Raw genomic sequence first — 14614 nt, forward strand, 5'->3', positions numbered from 1 at the left:
TATCTTAGAAAGAAATAAAGACACGGGAAAACCTCAAACTAAGAATCATATCTAATCTCCACTTGATTATCAAACGGGAAGGAACGTGTAAGTCTCTTCTGGGGACGCGACTCTACTTATACCCGTACTCAGCCAGTATATTCATTTTTATACCCGTACTCAAAAAGAGTTAAAGGGTATATTAGATTTGTGGTAAAAGTGGATGTGTGTAACGCAGAGAATGAACGTTTCCGACCCCACAAAGTATATATATTCTTGATCAGCATCAATAGCCGAGTCGATATAGCCATGTCTGTCCGTCAGTTCGTCCGTCTTGTTGAGCGCCTGGATCTCAGAGACTATAAGAGCTAGAGAAACCAAATTTGGTTTCCAGACTCATGTGACATCACACTGCTACAAGTGTAATTATGATCCGACCTAATTCAGATTCGGCAATCTGGTAGATATGGTCATTTTCTACGATACTGCGTTTTTAGTTTTGTCGTATCTTTAAAAATGTGCCTGCCACAGATTTTCGTCGTTTGTGGGGGCGGAAGGGGGCGGGGCGAAATTTTGAAATACACTTGTAGCAGTGTGATATCACATGAGTCTGGAAACCAAATTTGGTTTCTCTAGCTCTTATAGTCTCTGAGATCCAGGCGCTCATCGAGACGGACAGACGGACACGGCTATATCGACTCGGCTATTGATGCTGATCAAGAATATATATACTTTATGGGGTCGGAAACTTTTCCTTCTCTGCGTTGCACACATCCACTTTTACCACAAATACAATATACCCCTTAACTCTTTTTTGAGTACGGGTATAAAAAACGCACCTGTGTTCGAAAAGGACAAGCATTTTTTCCACCACTGATCCCCTTTCCTATGCTTCTATGTGAAAAAACTGAGCCTCTAGCAACACTCAAAGACGCATGACGCAGCCCGATCGTAAAACGGCTTTACATTTTTTTTAACCTAGCATATTTTTACTTTCATTATCAGAAAACTTACTGACTTATTCAACAGAAAATGGTTCACTAGTAGACAGATATGCTCAGAGATTTATTGATTTTAGAAATTATAGTAGAATCTGTATAGCTGAAGAACACTGTCGCTGTGTAAATGCCTATGTAAATGGCATGTAAGTAACCACTTCACAAAATTTCATAGCATATTTTCGGGTGTAGATCTCATTTCATGTCTTCATGAAATCAAAAACAAAAAAAAATAAAGAACAAATGTGTGTTTTAAAACATTGTCTAATAATTTATAAACTATACATCCACATTGGAGGGTATAATAAACTTAAAATATCTATTGAATAACTACATATTTGCCTTTTCATTTGGGATCTTACATGTCTGATGGAATCATTAGTGCACATGTACATTGTACTTACATACATACAGTGTATATGGGCTATTCCTGGGCTACTTTTCAACATTCACCTGACTTTAATAAAGTGTTTTTCAGAATATGATGTGGTTACTATATAATTATATTTAAAAATCTGATAGAAAACGTATACAATTAAATGGATCAAAAATAAATTGCGCAAAACACACCCTAGAATGGGGTTACAGCATGTTACCTGCTACTGCTCATACTGCTCGCTGATGCATTCGCAGTAATCTTTCTTGTGGTATCTGGTCACCCGGTCTTTTGGCCACTCAGTCACTCAGTGGACCGGGGGCAGGCGGTTAATGTTCTTCTTGTGCAAGCGCCCCTGCTCGTGCTGCTTCACCGACTTCAGGTGGTTCAGCGTTATATCACAGGCCTCGCAGTAGTAGGCGGCATTCATGGCGCAAATATTATCCGGATCCTTAGGGCTGCTGGACTTGCTGGTGTACAGACCCAGTGGCTTGAGGGCGGTCATCGAGCCGGTGGAAACGCGGTACATATGGCGGCCGTCAAAAGGAACCGCCATGTCTCCGCTGATGTAGCTGTCAAGGACACGCCGGCGATGTCGGGCCCCTGCCATGTGCATGGCCATCTGGGACTCCGAAGTTATGCTCACATCGCACAGCTCGCAGTTGAGCCACTTGGAGTCGGTACGCACCCAGCGGCCATGCGAGTTATAGTAGCCCAGCCCGTTGGGCTTGGAGAGGTTGTGGGCCACCATCTGGTGCCGGCGTCCGTGGAAGTGCTGGTCGGCGTGCACATTCGATGTGAGCTTCAGATCGCACAGCTCGCAGTATAAGTCGATAGATCTGGCGTTGGGCAGCTCCTGCAGCCCGTCATCGGACACGCTGCTTTGTGTAAGGCCGTCGGGCATCCGCAAGGAGCCCATCCGGCGATCGTGCTCCTTTGAGCGGTAGTGTTCCATGGCGTTGCGCATCGTCCGCATGGTGGTATGGCACAGGCGGCAGTTGTTCCAGCGGAACAGGTTGTGCAGCTCCGGGGGACAATTCGGATAGCGGGCCTGGTCCCGCGCAGGCTCATCTGAATCATTTAAGACTGCTTTGCATGAATGGTAACGGCCATTAAAAAAGTTAACAGACTACGAGTCAATACTCACCAGCAACCGTGCTAGGTGGCTTCTGATCCCACAGCTTTTCGATTTCCACCTCCTGTTCTAGATGAACCATCATGGGGCGCTCACCCCTGGAGCGAGGCGGCGAAAGCTTCTGTTTGCGCATTTGAGCAAAGAACTTAAAGCCGTTTTTGTGTGAAAACTTTTTTTTTTGAGGCGGCAGAATCTTTTTGGAGCTGTAATGATGATTGGTGGTGACGACTTTAAAGCAGCTTTTTGGTACCAACGCGCTTCTGGTCTGTAGTGACTGTAGTCCGTTCGGACCATGCAACTTATGGTACACAGAGGGATGCGAATCTGACTGGTGGGGCTGCTTGTGGATTCCATTGAATGGTTTTTTTGATTGCTGCCTTTGAATCTGCTCGTTTTGTACGTAAGCCCCGCTGCTGTCGAGGCAAAGTTCAGGAACCTTGTCTTGGGCGTGGCTGGGCGAGTGCAGCTTCTTGACTGGCTGGTATCCATTCAAGGGGCGTGAGATCAGGCCATCAACCTTCCTGATGCCCAGGGCCACATACCCGTTCAGTAAGGCCTTTCCGCTTTCTGGGGTCTTGGCCACACAAGCATTAGTCTCGTCCTGCTGGAGCTCCTCAATCTGCAAGGGAGGCGGCTGGTGAGCCCCTACAGTCTCCTTGCACTCATTCACCCACAGTACCGAGTGGGCAAGGGGACTGGACTGCTGTTGGTGCAAGGCCGCCATGAAGTGGGCCTTGATCTTCTCGTCCGCCGGATTGGCGGTGGGAGCCTCGGTAATTGTAGAAACTAGAACTGGGGCCGTTAGGCTCCGGTGTGGAAGGACCTTGTGAACCCCGGTCTGAGCGACTAGTAGCAGAGTCTTGTCGGCGGAGTTTGGGTCATGCCAGACACCCATTGTACCCGTCCCATCAAGACCGGTGCTATGAATGGGACAGGGCGGTCGCTCCCTTGGGAACATCAGCCGCAGTGGTTGACATTCTGTATCTCGCCCAAGCTCCTCGTAATCTTCTGGAGGCCAGCCGTGTGTAGGAACATTCACATGGAAGTGATAGACGGCCTTCGAGTCCATGCATCGCACGTCCACTAGCACTGGCACATGACCGGTCGGAGTGAGTGGCTTGGGAAGGCCAGCAGCAGCCTTGACTATGTTTTTGGCGCCCTCTATGGCAACCTCCTCATGGACCAGCAGCTGCCGACGATATGGGTTCACATTGTACTTCAATGCCAACATTTTTCTGCTGGTGCTGTACTCGCACCGTAGGAGCTTTTAAGACAGGTCTGGAAACGGCAGCAGAGCGACGGGAATTGCTTAGGACATCTGTATCCTATCCGATCTTGGTCCGCCCTTAGTATTTAACGGAATATGCCGCTTGTTTTCGAATGTCCTTGTAGTTCGTTGCTTTGCATATATAATAGAACTCGTGATGTCGTTGAATTAGAAAGATGTTTTTCAATAAACTTGGAGTAGCGCAAAATCCACGGCCACTTCTATTTGATGTGCTATTCTAATACGAAATGTTGGCAAAACATTTGAATTTGTTGGGAATGGTGTTAAAAATGTGTGAACGGTTTCTCCACCAGTCGAAAACTACATTACAAAACACAATTACTGACAGACCTAGCGCCGTGATGGAATTGTCAAAGCTATCAAAACATGCTGTTCGTGTGTTTGTGTGTATGTGTCTAGAAATGAAAGTCACTCTAACAGGGATGCATTTTAAGAAGGGTATCGATTGTTTCAGTGTTGGAGACCTCGTTTCCATGTGTATTGGCAATTCACACAGTCGGACTTGGAAAGCTTTGCAGGCAGATCATCGCACCCCCTAAATTTCCACACGGAACATTGCGAAGCCAACTATAGGCTTGTGGCAGGTCAATGATAAGAATCCTGTCCCACCTGATCCCATGGCTCCACAGAAGTCAAGAACCGCAACCTACTCAAAGCACTAACGGATGTTTTATGGCATATCGACGATACTTACTTTAACCAGTGTGGCCTAAGGCAACTACGTTAAACACGGCTTCAGTTGCTCACCGGGCTCGATCATCGCAAAAATTACAGTACATGAAACGCAGGTACCAACATGGAAGAATTTTGTAAGGTATTCCAATAATGGAATACCCTGAACCATCTGCACTTAAATTCCAACAGGGAGCTTACCCACCAAATCCTTCAAGGTCACGACCACCCCAATTTTTACCGTGATTGGATGCAGACAGAAGCCTAAAGGGCCCTAAAGGAACCTTTTGCAACTCGCAGAAATTCAAAGAAATGAGTTGGCAGGGCTTTAAACATTCCCGACAAACTGCCGTACACCAACAATCATCCAGACAGTCCCATATGTACATATGTGACTCCCGTGGGGTATTAAAATAATGCTTAGCGCGTGATTTGCCATCCTTGCCGGGTATCCTTGGCATCAATTGTCAACGTTTAGCCGGAGGACAAGTTTATCGGCCGAGGCCGCACCTGGGTGGAAATTTCGACTAGGATGACAACTGCCACTGCCAACATCAATAACACTAATGGGAAAAGGATAAAGATAAGCATTAAATAACACACGTACGCCCGGCGTTTTGGGGCTTATGCTGTGCCCTCCCCAACGAGTTTTGCCAGCCAGGCCTATAGGTATACCTTTTGAGATGTGAATGGGGTCGTGTGCAGAGAAGTGGGAGTTGCGTGGGACCCAGAGGCATACTTTGTGGGCGGGGCTTCGTACGTGTGGCTGTTAAGCGACATGTTCCTATCCCCTTTTGCCACACTGCCTCTCGTCAACGTTTTGTTTGCTCTGCGCATTTTTCACATTTCGCGTTTCCGCTTGTTCGCCATTGTCCTGACAGTTTCTCGCTTTTGCTTTCCCCTCAGCATCAAAACACGAAAATATGCCACACGTGATCAATTCAACGGCGTATCCGCCCCTATTCCCTGCGCTTCCTTGCCACCATGGACATCATTTCAATTGCGAACTGAATTTAAAAACTGGAGCTCATGGCGGGTAAAGATGGGTGTAGGATGGGTGCCAAGTTGATGGAAACGCGTTCGTCCGAGAATATGCTAATTTTTGGTGATATGCATTGATTTCCTTTCGTGAATTATTATGATGTAAGACCCTCGAGCAATAGGAAATCCTAACAGCAATGGCTGTCGGAACGGCATCTTTAAATAAATAAAAAAATTAAACATTTTAAGAACTTAGGTAGGTGATAGAGAACTTTCCAGAGCTTCCGCAAATAGAAATCAAGGAAATCGGATTTTTTGTTTAGGAGAACATCATTTTACTCAATTTGTTTTCACATACTATTGTATCGTTCCAAAAAATATTTTTTTCACAAAATCAGGGATGATATTCGTATGGAAACGATAACGATATTATGACATTAAACTTTGCTAAAATTTGCTGCATTTTTAGCTGGCTTTCACTTGTTTCCTTCCATTTTTAATGTGTGTGTGTGCGTGTGTCTTTTGGACGACGAAAGATAGAATATTCTTTATTCCGCTCTAGATGGGAAAATACCATCGGTTACTTTTCTAGAATTTATCGGCTTGTAAAAGAGCCTGTAATGTAATTTTCGTTCGACGGAAAATTTGGCGCGCCTCAGTACTATACTAATGGAATTCAAATGGACACACATCTCTTAAAAATTTAAACTATATGAGCAGGTTAAAGATGCACCTCCAATGCTGGTTAAATATACATATTTACCACTCCAAACGGTGGCGAACTAGATCCTGTACGGGAAATTTACATATTATTTAAATCGTAGAAGCTTAAATAAATATACAGCCGGCATTACAATGGCCGACAACGAAGTGATGCCTTTCAAATAAGGAAAGACACAAATATATATGTAGATACATACAATGTACAGCTGGCAGGCTCTTGTAAATCCACGATATTTATGCGTTATGATTCGATAATTGATTCTCCAGCAACGACAAAAGACAGTGCAATTTTTTTCCGCAATTCCGTAGAGAATCCTAGTACTCATATCCAAAAACTGTTTGCTACCAAAAATATGTCATATATTCTTCTAGCGGCCAATTGTATGCTGCTTGGTTCTTCTTGCTTTCCTATTCCCCAGGCATATACTGGGATTGTAATGACCAGACTTTCGTTTGCTTGAAACACAACGATTGGGATTCTATGTCCCTCCGTAGATACCTTCGGCAAAGGGAGTGCTGGTTCGCGTAATCTTCCTTTCACAAAAAGATCACCAACAATTGCACTGCTCATGTAAAAGGGTCCCTCTGACTCGACACAACTCGATTTGTCTATCCCCGAATACCTGTTAACTTGGCTTAACAATCGACAAAGATCAGCGGAGGAGTTGTAAGGTGGGGAATCTCTGTAATCTCTGTCCCGTAATGCCCATCTGACTTTACAAGCAGCACGACAATAAATAAAAGTGGAGAAGAAGAAAATACAAAGTGACTCGGACCGTACCGCTTGCAATTACCTAGGTGTCATGGTAACGCTCTTGCCTCTATACCCACCCTACCAATCATCTTCCGCTGGCAACGATTATAGGAAGATCCCAAAGCGGTTACAACACTTTAATGATCCTTTTATACCCATCTAGGAAAACCGAACACACGTTTCACTCCAGTCTTAATTGTTATTTAATTCAACATAATAATTTCCAAGCTTTTCATTCGAACGTTAATACTAAGTGCTAGTCATATGCACGACATTGTAAACTACATGAAAGTTACTGATAGAAGAGCGAAAACCAAAACAAAAACGAAATTCTTAGCGCTGAGCATATGTATGTGGGCATATAGGTATGTAAGTATGTACTAACTAAATGTTCTCGAGACGTGAAGGGGAATTCCTTAAACGATACTCGCATTGCAATGCTGATAAGCATTATGATTGAATATACTTAATCTCGATGTCTTTCATGTTTTCGTTTCTTTTCTCTTTTTCACGCTTCACTTTTTTTTCTAATCTTTTGGTGGCATTACATATAAAACGAGAAGGAACGTTCGAGTCGCTTCTGTGGACGCGTCTCTACTTATTCTAAAATTCTAAATGTGTCGCAGCTGAGTTTTCTGTCCCAGTGCTGGGACCATTCCGCTGTGGTGCTGAGGCATTCGGGTCGAGAGCAAGGCCATTCGGCAAGTTGACGACATGTTCGACTAATGACGGGATGCGAAAGCAAGACGAGCATTGCAAATGTATGTGTGTAACAGACACGACAAAATATTTATGAATTCTTATTTTCCGAAACCGTTTTGAGTTTGGTTTCCAGGTTACGTAAATGTGTGTGTGCCATGTATTCACATATACTGTACTTGTGTGTGGGCTCTACAATTTTTTGCCGTTTGAACCGAAATTGGGTGTTTTGTCTTGTTTTGAGGGCTGATGAGCGACCTGAGCTGACCTGCCGCAACATATATGTGGAATGGGCCGAGTGGGTGGGTGTGGGCGTGGGAAATATATAAAATATTTGTTTGATTTATTTGAAATTGCACAATGAATATTGTGCAAATGTCGTCGGCTTTCGACTTTGTCAATAAATTTATATTTTTCAGATTCTACATATGGGCTAATCCTGCTTTACGGACGTTACATTCGTACGCAAATTTACTTGTTCAAATTGACACAGCTGGCGTTCACATTGGTTAATTTTCATTAAAAATTTTACGAACGTTACGGACGTTACACTTTTTCCATCAAGCAAATTGTGTAAATGGAAAATATTTATGTATTTACAAATCCTTTTAACCTTGAAATTATTAATTTATTACATACAAAAAACGTATAAGATATTTCATTACTATTATATTACATGTTTGGGGGGATCTAGGGGGATCTTGAGTATTCATGCCGTTACGGACGTTACACACTTTGCCATTAGTATTTTTCAAAATAATGTGTAATGAAGGTATTTTTTTTTTCATTACATTAAAGTGCATAAAAAACTCTGTTTATAAAGCTTGTTTGGAAAACAAAATTGTTCAAATTCATTCTGTTAAAATAAAAAAACCCTTTTTTCCGTTACGGACGTTACACACAGTGTGACCATTTTTAGTTCAAATTTTTTAATATATATTAGATAACTTACAAATATGATTTGTATCTTAAATAATAGAAAATGAAACAAATTTTAAGATTGGCTAAGCGCTAAATGCTGTAAAGACTGTTTTGCCCACTTTTTTGACCATGGAAAATATCCTTTTTTTTACAAGAATACTTGAAATTAAGAGGTACGTGTAGGTTAGCCTCAGCCAAGAACAAACAAACCACCGTAAAAACATATTGCTCATATCTTTTGAAGCTTGAATATTTATCCTATTATTATATTAACAAACATTTGGATTTTGGAAATTTTTAAATTTCTGCCTTTGGTTTAAGGATTTTCGGATTAGCCCATATATTTCTTCAAGAAAAGTCAGATGCCAAGCTTTTTTGGCACCTATATTTATCCAAATCAGTTAAAGACTTTGATTTAAACGTTATAATGTTTATTTATACCGGCGGCTAGCTGAAGCCAATTGCTCGCTCTTTTGCCCAGCCAGATAAATGTTCACAAGCGGGGGTTTAGTATGCAACCTATGCGGCGAGAGATTAGCATAGAACTACTTGGGCCGCGATGGCCGATCAATGCAAGAGCCGACGCAGCAGGTGCAGAGCGCCCTTTAACAGGGAGAGCGCAGCAGCACTGCCGAACGCTGGGGACATACATAAGCTTAGGTTTCGATACTCTTATACAACTAGTTACAGCTACACAGCCGAGTAACGGCCCTCCTGATGGTTCCTGAAGCCGTCTTTAAATCAGCAACGCGGCATACTCCATCCTTGCCTTTGACGACGTCGACCACTCTAGCCAGTGGCCAATGCACTGGAGGAAGATTCTCATCCTTCACCAAGACGACATCGTTGACGCAGAGGTTTTTCGCAGGCGTACGCCACTTCGAGCGCTCTTGCAAAAGTGTCAGATACTCTTCGCGCCAACGCCTCCAGAATGTCTGCTGCAGTTGAGTGACCCGATGCCAACCATCCAGACGGTTGTAGTTGAGCTTCGTTAGGTCAGGCTCGAGAATTGACTGATGCGGGCCTCCCAAAAGCAGATGAGCAGGCTTCAACAAATCCAAGTCATCAGGATTTTCTAAAAGCGAGAGCAAAGGGCGAGAATTAACAATTGCCGCGATCTGGCAGATCAAGGTGCGGAGCTCGTCGAAGTTAAGGATGGATGGCCCAACTGAGCGGTACAGGTGATACTTTGCGGACTTCACGGCCGCTTCCCACAATCCGCCAAAATGCGGAGAGCGCGGGGGGATGAAATGCCGATGGTGTCAGCCAAGCAGGATTCATGGACTTCCTTCATGTGCGAGTCGCTCAGGGAATGCTTCTTCAGCTCCAGAAGCTCATTCTTAGCGCCAACGAAATTTGTAGCATTGTGCGACCAAATATGACGTGGCCTTCCTCGAGTGGACGTAAAACGTTTCAGTGCGCCTAGGAACGATGCGGTGGTCAGATCTTTAAGAAGCTCCATGTGTATGGCCTTAGATGTGAAGCAAATAAACACGCTTATGTAGCACTTGATCGGAGGCCTCGTGCGGATTTCTGATCGGTAGAAAAAGGGTCCACCATAGTCCACTCCAGTTACTTCGAAGGCCCGCGATCCTTCCAGACGCTCCTTAGGCAAGTCCCCCATAATGTGCTCAACCATGCGCGGCCTCGTCCTGAAGCATCTTACACACTTGCTAACCGCTTTCGAGACGGCTTTGATTCCTCCAATAGGCCAATATTCTAATCGAATTTTAGCAAGCAAGGCGCGAGGTCCGGCATGGAGGTTCCGTTGATGATAATAGCTTATCATTGCAGATGTTACGGGATGTCCCTTGGGCAAAATAAGCGGGTGCTGAGCATTAAACGGGAGCGATGAGTTGCCGAGCCGACCTCCAACTCGAAGTAAACCTAACGGATCGATGAACGGAGATAGCGAATTGATAGAGCTAGACTTCCTGACTTGCCCATTGCGTCTAATCTCCTTTATGTCCGACCACAAACTTGCCAGCTAAACGTGTCGAACAAGAAGATGCGTTCCTTGCTGTATGTCAGAAACCATGAGTCCAGGATGCCTAAGACGATGAACGAATTTATGCATGTAGGCGAATGTGCGCTGCATGCCAAAGAAAGAATTAGCAAATTTGCATCCGGACGTGAGATCGGCATGTGGAGACGCGATCAGCAATACACGCTTGCGAAGCTCAATGGTCGGAGTTTCAGAAACGGCAGATACAGGCCACTCATCCTTAGAACCTAACAAAAACGAGGGGCCGTGAAACCACAGCTCTGACTGGATAAGGTAGCTGGGAAGCGAGCCTCTGGAGAGGATATCAGCGGGATTCAACAATGTGGGAACATAGCGCCATTCCATGCCTTGCGTCAACTCCTGAATTGTTGCCACTCGATTTGCCACGAAAACCTGAAATTTGGCTGGCTCATCCCGAATCCAAGATAACGCCGTAGACGAATCCGACCAGCAGTAAAACTGACCTGGGAAAATTCCCGTCTCTTTTAAGTTGCGCATAACCTTCGCAAGCAAATGGGCTCCACTCAATTCCAGCTTTGGAATCGACAATGATTTTAGTGGCGCCACTCGAGACTCGAGACACAAAACATTGCTCGACGACTCCCCTTGCCTGGGCACGACATATATGCAAGCACCATATGCTTCCATGCTGGCATCACGAAATCCATGAACCTCTACAATTGTGCTGGAATGATGGACAATGCGAGGAAAGGAAATGCGAGAGATGCCAAAATGTTTCTCAGGTCAATCCAAGTTGAGTGCAGCGCTGTCGGTAGGCTTTCATCCCAGTCCAAATGTTCTCTCCAAAGCTGCTGAAGAAAGATCTTGCACCTGACAATAACAGGATTAATCAATCCAAGAGGGTCGTAGAAACGCGCAATAGTTGACAAAACCGACCGCTTGGAGGGCCTTGAATTCGAGTCCAGCGCGGACAAGGCAAACAGCAGCTGATCCGATCGGACCCCCTCCGCCAGTGAGTATCAACAAGAGTTTTGGACTGGATGGAATGTCGCCATGCACTGGAGAAAATTATCGGGCGGAGATACCTTTACGCAGCGGTACATTTTACAAATGTCACCAGTGAGAGCGACGGGATATGTGCGGAACCGGATCAGTATGTTAAACAATGCTGGCTGAATAACAGGACCTGTCATCATCACATCATTTAAGAAGCATCCAGTTGATGTAGCTGCAGAGCCATCGAAAACGACACGGAGCTTTGTCGTGGTACTATCCTCCTTTAAAACGCAGTGATGAGGCAGAAAATACTTGCAGAGGCTACGTGAGTCATAAAAGCTGAGTAACGCTCCTTGAGCGCGGGATTACGATCCAGTTTTCGCTCCAAGCTGAGAAATCGTCGATACGCCTGAGTATAGGACTCTCCCAAGTGATCAGCATCATGCTTTAAAGGCAGTCGAACAGAGTACTCCCCTGATGGCAACCGTGAAAAGTGGCTTACGAAATGCGCCTCACAATCCGCTTCTTCCTTTGTACTCAAGCTAGCCTCCGCACAATTCTCAACTTCCCAAAACATACGAAGAGTCCGATCCAACCTTGCATTCATTCTATCCTCCGAATCCGGAGAATTTTGGGTTGCCAAAAGCGACGAGCTTGACGACGAGCCCTCTGTCCACCACCACATACGATCCACCCAAGCCGGGTCTTCTGCAGAAGAGGCAATCCATCTATGAGCTTGATTTGCCCTACGCAGAGAAGGTCATAGAATATGCTCGCGCCAATGAGGAGATCTACTCGCTGAGGATTAAAGAATGCAGGATCGGCAAGCTGAATGTTGGAGGGAATGTTCCAATCGGCTACATTAACTGCCAGACTTGGTTGGCTATCTGTGATTGTGGGTGCGATGAGAGCAGTGAGTGTGGTCGAATAGTCCGAAGTGCGAGACTGCATGCAAATGCTGACGGTGGATCCCTCAGTGGACTCGCTAGTATCGCCCAGACCAGAAACAAGGGCAGACGATTGAGTTCTCCTATACTGAAGCTGCTGGGCGAACCTGGAGGTAACGAGATGAAGCTGGGATCCTGAATCTAGAATAGAGCGACAAGGAACCAAAACGCCAGATCGATTCTTCACCAAAACAACAGCTGTGGCCAACAGCACAATATCGGAGTGGAGACCTTGGGCAGCAAGAGAGGTAGAGGAGGTAGAGGGAGATCAATTTGTGAAGATGCTGCACGAGTATATTCCGTGGCCCGCTGAATGGCAGAAAGGGCATCCAGACGGGTCGGCGGAAGAGTTAGAGGCAACAAAGGTTTTCTTAAGGTGTGTAGACTGGCTTTTTCCCACCTGAGCGCTACCAGCGTGTGTCGCTATAGCGTATTGCACGTTCTCCATCTTCTGGCATCGCTTCTCCAGGAAATCGTAGAATTCCCTAGCTGTGGGTATCCTGTCCGATGACGCAGTCTCTTCCCATTTGGTTTGGGTCTTCTCATCTAGCTTTTGCAGCAGCATGTGGATTGTCATGCATCCAGATATCTCCTCAGCACTTCCTAATGTCTGCAGGGCGCGCGTATGCAAGTTGACTGCGTCCGAAAACTCCCGAAGCCTTTTAGCAGAATGCGAATCTACCTTCTTGAGCCCAAGAATCTCCTTGATGTGTGCCTGGAAAACAAGTCGTTTATTATTAAAACGTCTGCTAAGTATGTCCAGAGCAACACGATAATTGGCACTGGAGAGCTCCAACGATCGAACCGAATCCAGGGCCGCATCCGAGAGACATGAGCGAAGATGTTGGAACTTCTCGATTTCACTGAGATCTGCATCCCCTTCGATGACCGAATTGACCATGGCAATAAAATCCGCATATTCCACATAGCCACCGGAGAAGATAGGTATCTTCAGCTCAGGAAGCCGCTGCTTGTGAGCCATGATGATGGTATGACCTCCAGAGCTATTTGGCATGCTAGTGGAATGAGCAGCTACGCGCAAATGTCCTAGTTCGAGAGCCGCCAGCAGCTCGGCTTTCAAAGAAATGAAGAGCGTATCGAACGTTTCACGCAGCTCACTTCCAATCTCGTCTTCATCCAGTGATTCCAACTCATTATGGGACTCGTTGAACCCCTCACGCATTTCAGCCAACATATCGAGGCGCACATCTATAACAGCCGCACTTAGATTGTCGATTTTATTCCCCGAGAATGACTGGCCAAGACGCTGCAGCCGATCATGCAGAGACTGAACTTTACGCTTGTAAAGCCTCAGCCTTTTTTCCTCCATCGCAATATTTCCGCCCGCACCTGTATTCGGCTCTTTGTCCATGCCAACCGGTGTAATACAACGAAAGAACGGGCAATGTAAGACCGCTTAAGCGACGGCGAAAGAACGGGAGCGAGAATAGAAGACACGGAAAGTCAAGGGCCGCGGCTGCAGCGGCGCAGAGCAAGAGAGAATCGGCGATTAAGCAACGGAATATTAGACGGCTGCAGTCTCACTGAACTTGCCCTTTAACTGTTCTTATTTGCACAAAATGTATTTGTTGGTCGTTAAACGGCACAGCAACGAATATCTTATTCGATTTTTATAGTTTTTAAACGAAACGCGATTAAAAATTGTGGTTAAGTCACGTCGGGGTCACCACTGTTTGAGATGCCAAGCTTTTTTGGCACCTATATTTATCCAAATCAGTTAAAGACTTTGATTTAAACGTTATAATGTTTATTTATACCGGCGGCTAGCTGAAGCCAATTGCTCGCTCTTTTGCCCAGCCAGATAAATGTTCACAAGCGGGGGTTCAGTATGCAACCTATGCGGCGAGAGATTAGCATAGAACTACTTGGGCCGCGATGGCCGATCAATGCAAGAGCCGACGCAGCAGGTGCAGAGCGCCCTTTAACAGGGAGAGCGCAGCAGCACTGCCGAACGCTGGGGACATACATAAGCTTAGGTTTCGATACTCGTATACAACTAGTTACAGCTACATTTAATATTATGATAGACGCTTAAGTAGCCGCTGGCCCGAACATCGACCCAACAGCAAGTCTTCTTCGTCTGCCATAATATAAAAAAAAAATCATATTCTCAATGTCATGATAGGTTATGTGTAAGTAAATTTTTCCGTAAGAGAAA

General features: G+C 45.3%; 1 protein-coding gene across 2 annotated transcripts; it reads right to left on the reverse strand.

Moving 5' to 3' along the window:
- Positions 1-1462: 1462 nt before the first annotated feature.
- Positions 1463-4115, reverse strand: LOC111073928. 2 transcript variants are annotated; one of them, XM_022366495.2, is made up of 2 exons: positions 2501-4115; positions 1463-2442 (listed from the first exon to the last, which is right to left on the reverse strand). In XM_022366495.2, the coding sequence occupies exons 1-2, from the start codon at positions 3717-3719 to the stop codon at positions 1661-1663; spliced, it is 2001 nt and encodes a 666-aa protein (XP_022222187.2). In that variant the 5' UTR covers positions 3720-4115; the 3' UTR covers positions 1463-1660. The 2 variants fall into 2 exon arrangements, with proteins under 2 accessions (XP_022222187.2, XP_022222188.2); XM_022366496.2 differs by having other exon boundaries at positions 1463-2439; positions 2501-4114.
- Positions 4116-14614: the final 10499 nt, after the last annotated feature.

The sequence above is a fragment of the Drosophila obscura genome, unplaced genomic scaffold (genome assembly GCF_018151105.1).
Source record: "Drosophila obscura isolate BZ-5 IFL unplaced genomic scaffold, ASM1815110v1 contig_9, whole genome shotgun sequence".
NCBI lineage: Eukaryota > Metazoa > Arthropoda > Insecta > Diptera > Drosophilidae > Drosophila > Drosophila obscura.

What these genes read in the sequence shown, in the direction of transcription:
- LOC111073928 (XM_022366495.2), bottom strand. Translation starts at nt 3,719, where the DNA reads ATGTTGGCATTGAAGTACAATGTGAACCCATATCGTCGGCAGCTGCTG. An exon ending in GCCACCTAGCACGGTTGCTG is followed by an intron (nt 2,443 to 2,500) that starts GTGAGTATTGAC and finishes ATTCATGCAAAG; the next exon opens with CAGTCTTAAATGATTCAGAT.